Here is a 13939-nt window from a genome sequence, read left to right as displayed (position 1 = left end):
AAGCAAGGAAAACCTCTTTCAGTGTTCATATGGGCCACCTGACTGTTGTTTTAGGGCAGAATTGAAAAATTGTGAACCTATCCTTTAATCCTTAAGCCGCATGGGTTCCCATCCCCAAAATGGCGATGCTAACATGCTAATGTTTAGCAGATATAATGTTTACAATGCTCACCATCTTAGTGTAGCGTGTTAGCATGCTAACGTTTGCAAATTAGCACTTAACATGAAGTAGAGCCGATGGGAATGTCACTAGTTTTGCAAGTATTTGGTCATAAACTAAAATATGGACAATCTAATTTTTGACCTGATAATGGCACTAGATGTAAAGTCAGTTGATAGCAAAAGTTGTTAGGATTCATCCTCAGGGGATCATGAATGTCTGTTAAAAAACGTCATGGCAATACATCTGATAGTTACTGAGAAAAAAATGACAAGAAACTGTTGACCTTTTATTTTAGTCCATAAAAACAAACAACAATGATAAAAACAACAAGGTGGTAACCATAATAATTATATTCAATATGGAAAACAACATAACAATAGACAGTAAGAAATTAAATTAACTTAAGATTGCCATCATTCTCAAAACCATCCCATGAACCTAAAAGCTGTGGAGCTACTGCATGTCCGTATTTCGGACAAACATGGGAGAGTTTCCAGGGAGCAAATCTGCGGTGCAGTTAGGAATGTCGAGGTGCTGGTTGGGGTGTGAGTACAGAGAGATAATCCCGGGCCCGGTCTCCTAACGAGACCGGTGGGTGTTTGGGATGGAGGGACGTGGGAAGAGGTAACAGATTTGACTGACTGATAGAAAAGTGACAGCAACAGTCTCTCAGTGTCAGGGGCATTCTGCAGTAGAGATGCACATCAAATATGCCCTGTTTTATACATACACACATACTGGAAACAGACACACATACACACTCTACACACATACAGGTGAGGACATTAGACTTTTAAAGTAAAAGTTGAAAATTTCACATTTCCTAAACGTGAAAATGAGCACAATAAAATCCCTTGAATTCTTTAATAATCCAAAAATTACTACAAAGCACCGGTATACTCCAAACATGCTGCTTTTTCTTCCATCTAGCCTCGTCAGTTTCATGATACATATAGTTACATAGACACGTTTGACCCTGCTGCAGAGACAGAACAGGACAGGTCAGGGGAGCTGCCCGCAGTTCGGTCACGACGACAGTGCTCAGGTTAGAGGAGTTAAATCAGATTCCCAGTGGAGGAGAAAGACCTGTTTCTAGTCTGCCACAAAGAAAGAGAAGTGATTCTTCTGTTCACTCCCATCCTACATCTACAGTTCCAGTCTGTTCAGTGAAGGTCCAGCAGCACAGCTGATGCTCTTCTGAGTCCGGAGATGGGTTGTGGGTGTAGAGCGAGGAGGACTAACCTGACTGTGCTGTACATGGTGGTTGAGGGGGAGGACGTTTGCTACACGACGGTGAGATGAGGGCGATCGGCCTCAAGTCAGTGAGTGTGAAATGTGTGAGGTGATCGGTCAGCGTGGCACCTGCATCTGCTGTGAGGTCTGTGACTGGTTCTGGGCGGTGACCTCGGGCCCCCGGCTGGCCAATCGGCTGAGGATATTCCTCTCAGACATTTGCAGTCGCACGGCGACAGGGGGTATCCTGGCGATAGTTGCCGGGAGACGTGTGACATCAGCCTTCATATCGCTCAGAAGTTCCTCGAGCTGTTTGAGAACTGAAAATATAACACCGATGTGAGCTATGATTATATAAATGAAGGTTCGTTTTAGTGTTTGGTGAAATTTGAGAAATCGAAAATTGATATTTTGCAGTTTGGATATTAAATAGATGCTTTTTGGCGATGAAACTTTTTCAAACTATTTTGAAAATTTTGAAAACAGCGCAAATCTTTCTGAATTTTACAAATAGTCAAATGTTCAGTTGTGGAAACGGACTCTAGCCAGACTTTGGGTGGAACTATTTTAAATACAAGGATGCATCACTGCGTGTTATTATCTCATTTATCCAGCTGCTCCGCTGTTACTTTGTCAGTCTGAAGTCTTTGTCATGTACATGCATAGTTGTAAAAAGGCGATTAGAAACCCACTTGTATGTACTGAATACATGGCCACATATTCTCCAAGAGACATCTAATTGTGGAAATCAGGTTTCTTTAATTCCCTTCCCCAATTCTGGAAACCAGGTTCCTTGTTCACATAATGTTTAAGGAATCATCTTACTGTATCCTGGTTCCCATTCAGAAGAGGACAGACAACTTTCTTCTATTAGTAGAACAATGGAGGAAAAGTTGTTGCTGGTTGTTTCTAACTACCGGTTTCCTCCCACGAGAATATTGTGACAACAACAAGGAAGCAGCCTGTCACTGATCGGCATCGACTGACCTCATCTCTAATACCTCACAGCTGGACTACTAGCTAGTCGGAGTGCTTATTTCCTGAAGAGTTAATGAAAAACTTGCTCAAACATGGAGGCTTCTCTATTTTTAACTGCAGTGTTGCACCTGGTGTAGTTGCTGGTTATGTTAGCAGCTATATTTAGAACTAAGAAATTTTAATATTTGTGCTTACATAATAGTTACCATTTCCATATTCCTGATAGTATCACAGCAAGGAATACTATGCTCTCTCTGTCATACACGAACACAGGCGCTTCTTATTCAGAAGTGCCCTAAAGGAAGGAAACTGATGTTTTAGTCACATCAGACTTGTCATAATTCAAGCTAAAGGAATATTATTGTGACCCAGTACTGAATAATTAAATACATTTATGTCATAGTATAGAAAATTATTTAACTACTCAGACACTCCTGCTTGATCTGAACCCAGGATGGAAACATTTTAGTGATTCAACTTAATGCAATACCACAGCAGTCAGGACTTTTGCAGTGGCAGCAAAACACCTACAATGTTTTTCCTTTTGTATATGCTCAGTTAGTGACAGCGAATGTATTGATTGTTTATAGCAATGTCCTCGCTAACAATGAACTGCTCTCCTTATAGAAAATCTGCAGCCTGCTAAACACAATTTATGAGTTTGTTGATCAGTTACGAGGCAACTCAATCAAATACTTCTCAGAAATAAAGTGTTGTCACGACTGAGACGGATGATAAGTCATCTGATATCAGCCACAGTTACTCAGCACATTAGCAAAGTGACTAAAAGCACCTGACTTTGTAGTTGCTTGCCAAGAAGAAACACTTGTCCAGTATACTCCAATAAATAATCTCTCTTTTTAAATCTTTCAAATATTTTCCAAATTTGTGGGAACCCTTTCTATACCTCAAGGTACATTTATGATCTTTCATATATTTTACCTTTATGCAGCACTGCATTGGCAGGCTTGTTTCCAGACATAGACTCCTTGCTGAGGTGCTGGTGGGACTCGGCAAGACACTCCACCTCACTGAAGCGAGTGTTGAGGGCCATGGAGGGGTGGGCCGGGTCCTCTGTCATGTTCAGGTAGGCCGCCCTGCGCAACTGCTCCTCGATTACCAACGCCTGCTCTAACAACTACACAGGAAATAAAGAAAGACAACAAACCCCCCCAGTGAGACATGAGAGAGACACAGATAGACAGAAACACATACAGCACAAATAGCTGTAAATGTTCAGATCACCTTAAACCTGCGAGCCAAGAACTTATTCTTGATCTCCAGGAAGTTTCCTCTGCTCATCTCCCCTTTGAAGGGCTCATTGAGGATGGCAAACCTCACATCGTTCTGCACATCCTGCCACCGTGCGTAGCCGTGTCTGAGAGACGTCGTGGTCAAGTGTAACAACATTTTAGTGAGCTGTGGTTGTGGTTAACATGCTGAGCTGATGCATCAGGGACTCAGACATGTTCCGCTGTACACAACTAGAGCTGCAACAATTCGTCAGTTAATCGATTAGTCAATCAACAAAAAATCAATCAGCAACTATTTTGATGAATGAATAACCGTTTTAGTGATTCTTTAGTGAGCTTTTCTTTGTCATACATGGTGGTTAACTGAATATATTTGGCTTTTGGTTTTGTTATTGGGACAAAACAAGACACTTGAAGAGGTTGTTGGGAACTATAACGGATATTTTCTGATATTTATAGATAAAACAATGAATCGATTAATCAAGAAAAGATACTGGAACTAATCATTAGTTGCAGCCCTACATACTATATATATCCATAAACTTAATATTTTACATTGAACTTCTGGTCTATCATCCCTTGAGTGGATCAATAAACCCCAAACTAACTTTTTGATCCATTTCTTCGCCTTACAAAACACATACAAGGACAAACAGGAGGCTGAGAACGTTACACAGCATTGATGATACGGTGATTTGGTCGGTAAAACAACAATTTTCCATGAGAATTTAACAAGACCTGCGTGTCTAAGGAAGTGCCCGTTTGAAAGGATACTGTATGATGCCAGCCAGCAGCCAGTAGTCATGACGACGGTGCCAGATCTCAAAGGTCTTCTTGGTGACGGTGGCTGCCCTCTCTTCATTCTGCCACAGAGAGTGAAGCTCTGGGAAGGAGGGCAGAAAGGTCAAAAGACAGAAATGAAAGAGAAAAAAAGAGAAGAGAGAAAAAGAAGAAACAGTGCTTGTGTGTGTGTGTGTGTGTGTGTGTGTGTGTATTTGTGTCCACCTGTGAATCCTCCGTCTGCAATGTTGAACATGAACCTCTGCTTGGTGGCTTTCTTCTTCTCTTCACTGACGTTAACCACTGGCGCAGCTGTTGCTCCTTCTTTGGTGTTCTCTCCATTCTGCAGTTTGCCGGATTCTTCAGTTTTCACACCGTCCTTCTCCTCTTTTTGATCTGTGAGAAAACAACAGAGAGAGAAAAGCACGTCAGCAACAAAGTTCAAAGCTCAAGACATCCTCTCATTATGTACATTTACATTTAGCTTTCCCTTATAAATTTATTGAAGATGTCTTCATCTGAGTCTTGAGTGTAGGTGTACAACGAAATTTACTTTGTGTGTGTGTGTGTGTGTGTGTGTGTTGGCGTGGACTTTATGTAAGCACCTTTTTCTGTTGGCGAACTGGTGTCCATCTTTTCATCTTTGCCCTCTTCAGCTGCAACAAGAGAATCACAGTGAGAACGACAGAAAAGGGAAACAGGGAAACGAAACACGGTGGTTATCGGTCTGAACACCTGCCTCACCTTTAGACTTGTCTTCTGAATCTTCACCCTTGACCTCAGCAGGAGCGTCCTTTTCCGCCATCTCTGAAGACTTGTCCTTCTCTTCTTTCTCCTTGCTCACGTCTTCAGCCACCTTCTCCTTGCCTTCATCTGCACCTCCAGTCTCCTTCTCTGTCTCCTCCTTCCCAGCAGCAGGGTCTACTTCTTTCTTTTCAAGCGCAGGGGATTTCTCAGACTCATCTGGGATTTCAATAATCTAGGGTAAAAGAGGTCAGTTTCAAATTAGAAAAAAAAAAATTGAGGACTCAAAGATAATGTTACTACTTAAAACTTATTAAACAAAAATAGTTGATATGGATGGAGAATGCAGACTTTACCTCTGGATCATCTGCCTTCTTGGCTCCTTTGCCCTCCTCTCCCTCCTTCTTTGTGTCTTCCTTGTCATCTGATTTAGATAAATCCTCTTTAAAAACAGAAAACACTTGTAAAGACAGATATGCAAAGACTGCATTTATATTCTGTCTATGTTCTAATGGCTGAACAAGTCAAAAAAATGAGTGTCTAGAGGCCAGTAATTAGCTGTTTTGTGATTTTCTGGTTATATCCACAAGAGGGCGTCAGAAAATACACTGATAGTGAGGGTGAACTTGTATTTGGGCCTGAATACAGACCCTTAAGAATGTTAACAGAATGTCTTTCAGTACAACACAAATGAAAAATGCTTAACTGGGGTTATCACAGTGTTACAATTCAGATCTGGGCTTAAAGTTGAAGTTAAGCATGTGATGCTGACGTTAAAGGAGGAAATGGAAATGCATGTCATTTGACATAAGTACAGTGTTACAACATACAGTACACGCGTCTGTGATGGTTATCATTGCATTGTTGCAGTGTCTGACGCGTTATGAAGCTATGATGAAATTACATGACAAGTGGAAAGAGCAGCATGTGTTTAATATTGTTGCTTTGGGCTAAATTTGTGTATTTATTTATGCACTCAATGAGTTCTGCAGTTGATAAGAAATCGTAGAGAATTTGATATCTTGTTTTAATGATTCAGAACTAAGTGTGTGTGTGTGTGCGTGTGTATGTGTGTGTGTGTGTGTGTGTTTGTCTGTGTGTACCTGGGACAGGAGTGTTGGGCTGCGTGTCTGCAGGAGTCCCAGTAGAAGGAGTCTTGGGATCTTCACCTGCAGCCAAAGCTGCTGCCCTTTTGTTCTCCTCCAGTTCTGCCATCCAGGGCATCGACCACTGACCGTTCACATGCTCAAACTCCTGCACCTGTCAATCAATATGTCGATGACTCGATTAATGATTAAATATTTAATTTTTTTTTTAAATCAACTATTAACTCCAGTGAGCATATTTGTTCTGTTTCTTTTATAGCTATAAATACATACCTTTTTCCTTATAAGGGACATCACACCAATGCGAGTAAGCACGTGTTGCCTCGACAGGCCCTCACGCGGGACGCCATCTGCGAAGGTCTCGGCTCCATCAGCCCCCGGCTCACAAAGGTGTCGCATGAACAGAGACACATAAGCCCTGAGAGCATGTGTTAAAAAGAGGGTGAATGGATTTCACCGCAAACACATTTGAAAAAGCAGCAAAAAAGAAAATAAACAAGACAATAGAAATTAATTGATTAAAAGCAAAGCTATTTTTTATCATATTACCACAGAAACATGAACCGTTTATAAAACAATATATATAACAGCTCAGAGGCTTCTAGGCCAAACAGCCAAAGCACCTTGAGCTGTACTTGGATGGTTTGTATGGTTTAATAATATCATGATGAGCACAGAAACATCACATGGAGACTCACTTGAACTCTTTCTCAGATTTCCCTCGGAGGTCCCTGACCAGCCACTGGTTGGTGAAAGCATCCTGAGGAGGCATCCCATAACGCATCACTGCATTCAGGAAAGCCTTCCTCTGCCGTGCGTTAAAGCCCAAAACCTGACAGATAATTTAAGAAGTCAAGATTTTAAAATTATTTTGCTTAAAGAGATGCAAATGCGACCAAAAACTTTGATAGCAAGCAATCATTTTCAAGTCAATTTTCATTGTTTTGAAGTATTTTTTTTCATTCAAATGACATTTCTCACACGCTATGAGCTCTGCAGACGACTCACCTCAATGTTCCCGCCCACTCTGGCCAACAGCGGAGGCAGAGGTTTGTCCCTGTCGTTCCTCAGCCCTTTACGGTTTGGTCTGCGTGCATTAGCTAAGAGGAAGGGGTCATTAGTTAGTGCATCTGAAGTGCAGTTCTCATTCAAACTAACGCAGAGTTCACTGAAACCATGAAAATGAAAAGTAAAAAATCGAACTGAATTTAGATACATGTGTGCTTTTATCCTCCTAAAGTTCCTCAGTGACTTACGGCTCATCACGGTCGATCCTGCTGAAGCTGCCTCTCCTCACAATCTCTCTGCACTTCTACATTAAATGCTTCTTCTTGAAGCTTAATGCTTCCAGAACATTTACAACTGAAAGCAGTGTTGTGGTAAACTTCATTTAATGAAATTAATGTAACAGAGCCGTAATTAAATGAAACAAAGATAAAAATAACATATAACATCTTTGTAGACTAGCCATAAATTAAATGGCAAATAAATAATATGCAACATGTTTTCAACTGAAATTGTATCATAAACATAAATGAACAAACACAATAGTTAAAGTGCTTTTGTAAACAAACTACCAGTGCTTTTCAAACCAAACTAAATAAGAACAAAACAATCTCTTCAAAGTGCGAGTAGATAGTTCAGCTGGCCGAGGAACCGTTTAAGTTTCTTTCCCTGTTTCTCTGCTTTTCTCCGTCTCTTTTCTTCCATTTTCTTTCTCTTTCTTTCTTTTCTTGCCTTTCTACGGTCTGAGCACACGATGCACCGACAAGCACTTTTGGGATTGTTGTTGAGGTTGTCGATGAGGATATCATAGCTGTCATCTGAATCTGAATATGCATCTGCAGGGGTGGTTTGAAGATTGTTAGTGGATGAAAGAAGTTGCACTTAAGAGACCTGAGATTCCTACTAATCTGTAATTAGTCTAATCGGGAACGTCTTACCTCCGTGTCTCAAGCTTTATTGGGGTAAATTCATAAACTCAACTCTTCAACTCTTTACAACTAATGAACATATAGAACATCTAAAAAGTGAATGCTTCAAAGCAGTGACATTCACACTCCATCTTGGCACCAAAGCACGCATCTTCATTCTCTCAACGGCGGCGATCACAACAATGAGCCTTACCTTCAGACCGTTCGTCAAAGTCCTCGTCACCTTCCTCCGAGGCCACCGAGTAATCAGACTGGTTGTCAGATTGATCCTCCTGCCAGTCTAAAAGGAGCATTGACAGAGAAATGTTGAGGACGGAGAAAATAAAAAAAGACAAACCTTTCACTGCCTGGACACATTAAGCTACAGCCCCATTAAGATGCTGTCTGACGGGGTTCTAGCTGGAAGGACGAACAACTGCTTCAAACCAAATTATTACTAAATTGTTCACAAATCAACTCAATAAAAGGAAAAAAAGATTCTTGTAGAGACAGAATCAAGCATATTCTAATTTGTGTGTATTCTCCAGTCTGATCACCACTTTTATAAAAATAAATTGTGAATAATTCAACTGCAGAATAGACATCGTTGAGCTGATTCTACACTCACTGTACAACAAAATACTACAAAAAGCAGAACTAATTCAATAAACAGATATGATTACACTATTTAGCTTATCTTCCTTGTCATATTCTAACTTGTTTAAGCTCAAACTGTCATGCATGAAATCAGATGACAACATTCAACACACACAACACACACAGTTTTTTTAAGTTATTTCATTATTGTCAGTAACTGAATATTTTTGACTTTTAAATAAGAATCTGTTTAGTTAATTTACAGTATGGCAATTATCTTTTATTAAGTTTGTTGAATTTAGTTCAGACTTTAATTAGGTCCCAGAAGCATGCAAAACACTGCTGCTGCTGCTGCTGTCTATGTAATCTTGTATTCAGTTTGCACAAATAAGTTTGTATCCAATGGACTGAAGAGGATTGAATGTTTTTAGGTTTTCATTGTTGACATTTAACAGGCTTTGGTTTATTGCTATAAGTTTACACGGGGTGCAAATATGCACAATATTTGTAATATTATCGCCTTTTAAATATGAATCTGAAACTACCGAGTTGTATTCTCTTTAGTAATTTGTTAATAGCCTGATGGATTCCTTCCAAATGTATTTAAGTCAAAGCTGGTTGTTGTAGGAAGGGGAAACATTAATATATGCTTTCGCTGCCCCAGTTCAACAGGCTAAGCAAACGCCTATATTATGCTATCAACACCGGCCTCTTTATTCCCACTAAAATGCTTATTTCGGAGTTTGTTTTTTTTTGAAAGAGAACCCAGACTCATTATTTAAGACACTCTCGGTTTGTTTTTTTGCTGTGCAACTGTGTTTGAATGTTAATGACCTCTCTTAGCCCAATTGACTTGAATAAAAGAGCTAATGTTATAGCGGCCTGTCTCATAAAGCTGGTTAACTGAGTAACACCCTGAATAGCTGTTCTTACATGAGTCTACAGTCCAGATTTGGGGGGATTCTAGGTTTTATTCTACAGAATGTATTTAAGCAATTTTACAATTCCTCTTCATGGGACAGGTCCCGTTATTCAAATACCTTCTTTTAAAACATATTTGGCCTGAGAAATAAATATATTCTTATCTAAATAACGCACTAACAACACAACTACATTGCTAAACTAAGTCTATCTTAGTCTAAACTAAGATAAATGATTATAAAACGTTTCATGCCATGCACTCACTGTATCTCCCGACTCCTTACAAGTCACACCAACACCACACAAACACAAGTCCACCAACAGCACTACACAGCACACACAGAAGAAGAGGTTGCATTATATATTGTTCTGTACCCTGTCTTATACCTCGGTCCTCCTGGGAGCCGTCGTTGTAGTTGACCGGCTTTCGAGTTCTTTTGCCTTTTCCCAAATTGCGAGCGAGATCCTCTTGCTGCTGCTCGTAGTGGTGCCGAAGCAGTTTCTCCCAGTAGTCAGGATCCACACTTTCCTCCTGCTTAATAACCTCTCTCTCCACCTCCTCCTCCTCAAAACAAAAACGTATTTCTATAAAATATATCGGGAATGCGCTGCATAAAGCATGGGATTTCACTATTTAATAATTTGAGAGCTTTTTATGCCATTCAAACTAAAACGACGGTCTAAAAAGACAATCGTGTTAGATATAGGTCCGAGCTAGGTCTAGTTATGAAGCTAAAATGCCAACTAGTGCAAACAACGCCTATTTATGTATCTCAGACATCTCCTGTAGGTCGAAACAACTCGACTAGGTCATAATTTCCACATATGCACAAACTTCGCAGACACACACAGATACTGTACCTCGTCGTCCTCATCTTTGACCACATACTGGGCCACTTTAAAGGAGCTGAGGTATTCGTTCATGCTCTGAAGCTCAGTGTCGTCTGTGGCGTCCTGGTTCCTGTCTAGCAAACGGTCAATTGCGTGGTCATCGTAGTGGATCACACTGCTGTCATCCTCCTTGTTGTCCCCTGAAGGCGGGATGGGTCAAATGGAAAGGTGGAAAGCATTAACTATATTAACTCATTGTTTAATCTGTCAGATCAGACCATGCTACACCAGTGAGTCTGAATTGTCAGCCCCAGACTTGACTCCCCTTACCTCAAGACCACGATTTAACCCTAGAGGGGCTTTCTCTACTATTAAATCTACCTTTTACCGATTGTAAATTGCAAAACGTAAAAATGTGGAAACAGAATTTATGCTGGATCTTAAATGAGATGTATCTGGTAGTGGGTTTAAGAGGACTCACCATCTCCAATCTCATCCTTGAACAGCTCTTCAGTTCCAAATTTTAGGATATCATCGAGCTCCTGCTTAGACATGGAGCCTGTCTTGGAACCGAGACCGGGTCGCACCACCAGGTGAGTAAGCATCATCTTCTTCTTCGCCACCTGGTGAAGACAATTAGTAGAAGACCAACAAGCAGTTAGCACATGATCACTAAATTATAATTTAGCCGGTGCAATTTTAAGAGGTCTGTATAATTTGTCGAAGTGTTTCTTTTCACAGACCTGTGTGATCCTCTCCTCCACTGAGGCTTTTGTAACGAAGCGATAGATCATCACCTTCCTGTTCTGGCCAATACGGTGAGCTCTGCTGAACGCCTACGACACACACACACATGAAACAAACAGCATAATCTCCTTTCATCCAAATAAACATACTGACATAGATGTAAAGGGTTGGAGGTAGGGTTTTGCATACCTGGATGTCATTGTGGGGGTTCCAGTCTGAGTCGTAGATGATGACAGTGTCAGCGGAGGCGAGATTAATGCCCAAACCACCAGCTCTGGTAGAGAGGAGGAAAGCAAACTGGGGAGCACCAGGAGCTGTTGGGATAAAGAACAGAATTCAAATGAAAACACAGAAAGCACGCCTTAGCAGCTGTCCTGAGAGGCAAAACAAACACACCTAATAACTGTGTGCGCACACGTCTCACCATTAAAACGGTCGATAGCCTCCTGTCTCAAGTTGCCTGTGACTCCTCCATCAATTCTCTCATATTTGTATCCCTCATTTTCCAGGAAGTCCTCAAGCAGGTCAAGCATTTTGGTCATCTGAGAGAAGACTAGAACCCTGTGGCCTCCCTCTTTCAGTTTCTTCATCATCTTCTGAAGCAGCATCAGCTTCCCTGAAGACTTGGTCAGGGCAGTGCCCTCATACATGCCATTTGGAAGTTTAGGTGCCTCCTGCAGTCAGAGAAGAAATCTGGATAAACTAACTGCATTTAACATGTTTCAGCACATCCAAAAGGCATAATTCAGGGCAATGCCAAATGCACCCACGATATAAACAAGCTGTTCCCACAAAATTTTGTGATAAGACTTTGATCATACTGTAGCAGCTGCAGGAAAGAGGTAAGGGTGATTGCAGCACTTTTTGAGGTCCATCACTACATTGAGCAGAGAGACTTGATTTCCTCCTCCGCGAGTGTTCAGAGCTTCAAAGTTACGTGTTAGGATGAACTTGTAGTATTTCCTGGGTTACAACAAGGAAAATAAAAACAAAAAAATCATTAGAAAAGAAACTCCAGAGACCAACAAAGGAAAAAAGAAAGAACACATGCAAAATTCAGACTTTATATCCCACACCATGTAGAACTTCTTAAAATTAAATGAAGCAGTTTAATTTTTACGGGCGTATAATTTTAAAACTGCTGAATTTTTACTGCTATGCATCATCTCCTCTTATCACTTACTTCTGCATGGGGCTAAGCTCCACTCGAACAATGAGCTCAGTCTTTGAAGGCATGTGTTTGAAAACGTCAGCCTTCAGCCTCCTGAGCATGTGTGGTCCCAGCATGTCATGGAGCTTCTTGATCTGGTCCTCTTTGGCGATGTCCGCAAACTCCTCCAGGAACCCTTCCAGGTTGCTGCAGTGAAACAGAAAAAATAAATGAACATAGGGTTCACTGAGGGTTTCTTTATATTGCATCTGAAATACAGCCACATGCGCTTTAGCCACATAAAAGATTACTGACTTGAATCTCTCTGGGGTCAAGAAGTTAAGCAAGTGGAAGAGCTCCTCCAGGTTGTTCTGAAGAGGAGTGCCGGTCAGCAGCAGCTTGTGTTGCAGCGGGTAGTTGTTCAACACACGGAAGAACTAACAGCAGGCAGGAAAAAACATTGAAATGTGGACATTGAGCTCAATAATGAAAATATTACAAAATTAGACACAATAATATACAGTACTTGGCATCAGCAGTGACTCAGGTACATCAACAAACACTTTTTCAACATGAGAATTTTATTTGAAATACAGGAACAAACATGTATGTAAAGTGGTCTTCCTGATTACCTTGGACTGGTTGTTCTTCAGTCTGTGTGCCTCGTCCACAACCAGACAGGCCCATTCAATGGAGCCCAGCACAGCCTGGTCAATGGTAATCAACTCATAGGATGTCAGCAGGACATGGAATTTGACTGTCGAGTCTTTCTGTTAAGTACAGAGAAAGAGAGACATTAGTGTAACTCGTAATATGGTGCCACAAACTTTGTAACATTTGTATAAATTGGTAGAATTAATATTTTAATGACATAAATACAATCTGTCACACACTCACATGCTCCCATGTAATAACAAAAATGGTAATATGCAAATGCTATTATGCAGGAAAATCATCACATACTAGAATTTTTTAATATATTTCACTTGGTATCATCACTCTTGTACTTTTTTTTCTTTCTTACTTTCATTTTGGAAGCCTTTTTTCCGCCTCGGATGGCATTTCCTTCAAAGGAGAACTCATTTTCTCTGATGACAGCTCTGCTGTCTTTGTCCCCTACATAGGTCACCACGTACATATCAGGGGCCCACATCTCAAACTCTCTCTCCCAGTTAATGATGGTGGACAGAGGAGCACTAACCAGGAAGGGACCTTTGGAGTGACCCTGAGGAAAATAGAGGAGGAATCAAAATGAATCGGTAAAGACACCTAAATGTATAATTTGACAAGGAATGTAAACAAATGCATTTGTCTTGCCCTGCCTTTAGGATAGAGGTCCTTACTTAGAACTCATCCCCTTTTTTGGACAGAATTGCTCTGCGTCACATGTCTGAAACCCCACCCACTAACACTGATAGAAAGGGGAGGGCAGACTGGACTAAATTTCAGAAAAAGGGAACCCATAAGAAATACTTTATTCTGTTTTTTATAAAACATTTCAACATTTATACATGCATTATTAT

General features: G+C 40.7%; 1 protein-coding gene across 5 annotated transcripts in view; it reads right to left on the bottom strand.

Moving 5' to 3' along the window:
- Positions 1-436: 436 nt before the first annotated feature.
- Positions 437-13939, bottom strand: part of chd4b (chromodomain helicase DNA binding protein 4b) — a 20995-nt gene continuing 7492 nt past the window's right edge. Inside the window, exons 17-40 of one of the 5 annotated variants that reach the window (XM_067601159.1) lie at positions 13441-13641; positions 13049-13186; positions 12732-12853; positions 12450-12623; positions 12088-12229; positions 11691-11940; positions 11456-11580; positions 11263-11355; positions 11001-11142; positions 10550-10719; positions 10064-10253; positions 8385-8471; positions 7266-7357; positions 6956-7089; positions 6531-6675; positions 6255-6411; positions 5508-5575; positions 5152-5386; positions 5013-5063; positions 4633-4803; positions 4402-4510; positions 3620-3752; positions 3317-3512; positions 437-1716 (exon numbers count right to left, since the gene is read on the bottom strand). In XM_067601159.1, the coding sequence (XP_067457260.1) occupies positions 1514-1716; positions 3317-3512; positions 3620-3752; positions 4402-4510; positions 4633-4803; positions 5013-5063; positions 5152-5386; positions 5508-5575; positions 6255-6411; positions 6531-6675; positions 6956-7089; positions 7266-7357; positions 8385-8471; positions 10064-10253; positions 10550-10719; positions 11001-11142; positions 11263-11355; positions 11456-11580; positions 11691-11940; positions 12088-12229; positions 12450-12623; positions 12732-12853; positions 13049-13186; positions 13441-13641 (3528 nt within the window). In that variant the 3' untranslated portion in view covers positions 437-1513. Of the gene's footprint in view, positions 1717-3316; positions 3513-3619; positions 3753-4401; positions 4511-4632; positions 4804-5012; positions 5064-5151; positions 5387-5507; positions 5594-6254; positions 6412-6530; positions 6676-6955; positions 7090-7265; positions 7358-8384; positions 8472-10063; positions 10254-10549; positions 10720-11000; positions 11143-11262; positions 11356-11455; positions 11581-11690; positions 11941-12087; positions 12230-12449; positions 12624-12731; positions 12854-13048; positions 13187-13440; positions 13642-13939 lie in introns of all 5 variants that reach the window. The other 4 variants (XM_067601155.1, XM_067601157.1, XM_067601156.1 and 1 more) reach the window with 4 other exon arrangements.

The sequence above is a fragment of the Thunnus thynnus genome, chromosome 10 (assembly GCF_963924715.1).
Source record: "Thunnus thynnus chromosome 10, fThuThy2.1, whole genome shotgun sequence".
Lineage (NCBI taxonomy): Eukaryota > Metazoa > Chordata > Actinopteri > Scombriformes > Scombridae > Thunnus > Thunnus thynnus.
Note: the sequence above shows the minus strand (reverse complement) of the source record. Positions and strands in the feature narration are given on the sequence as shown.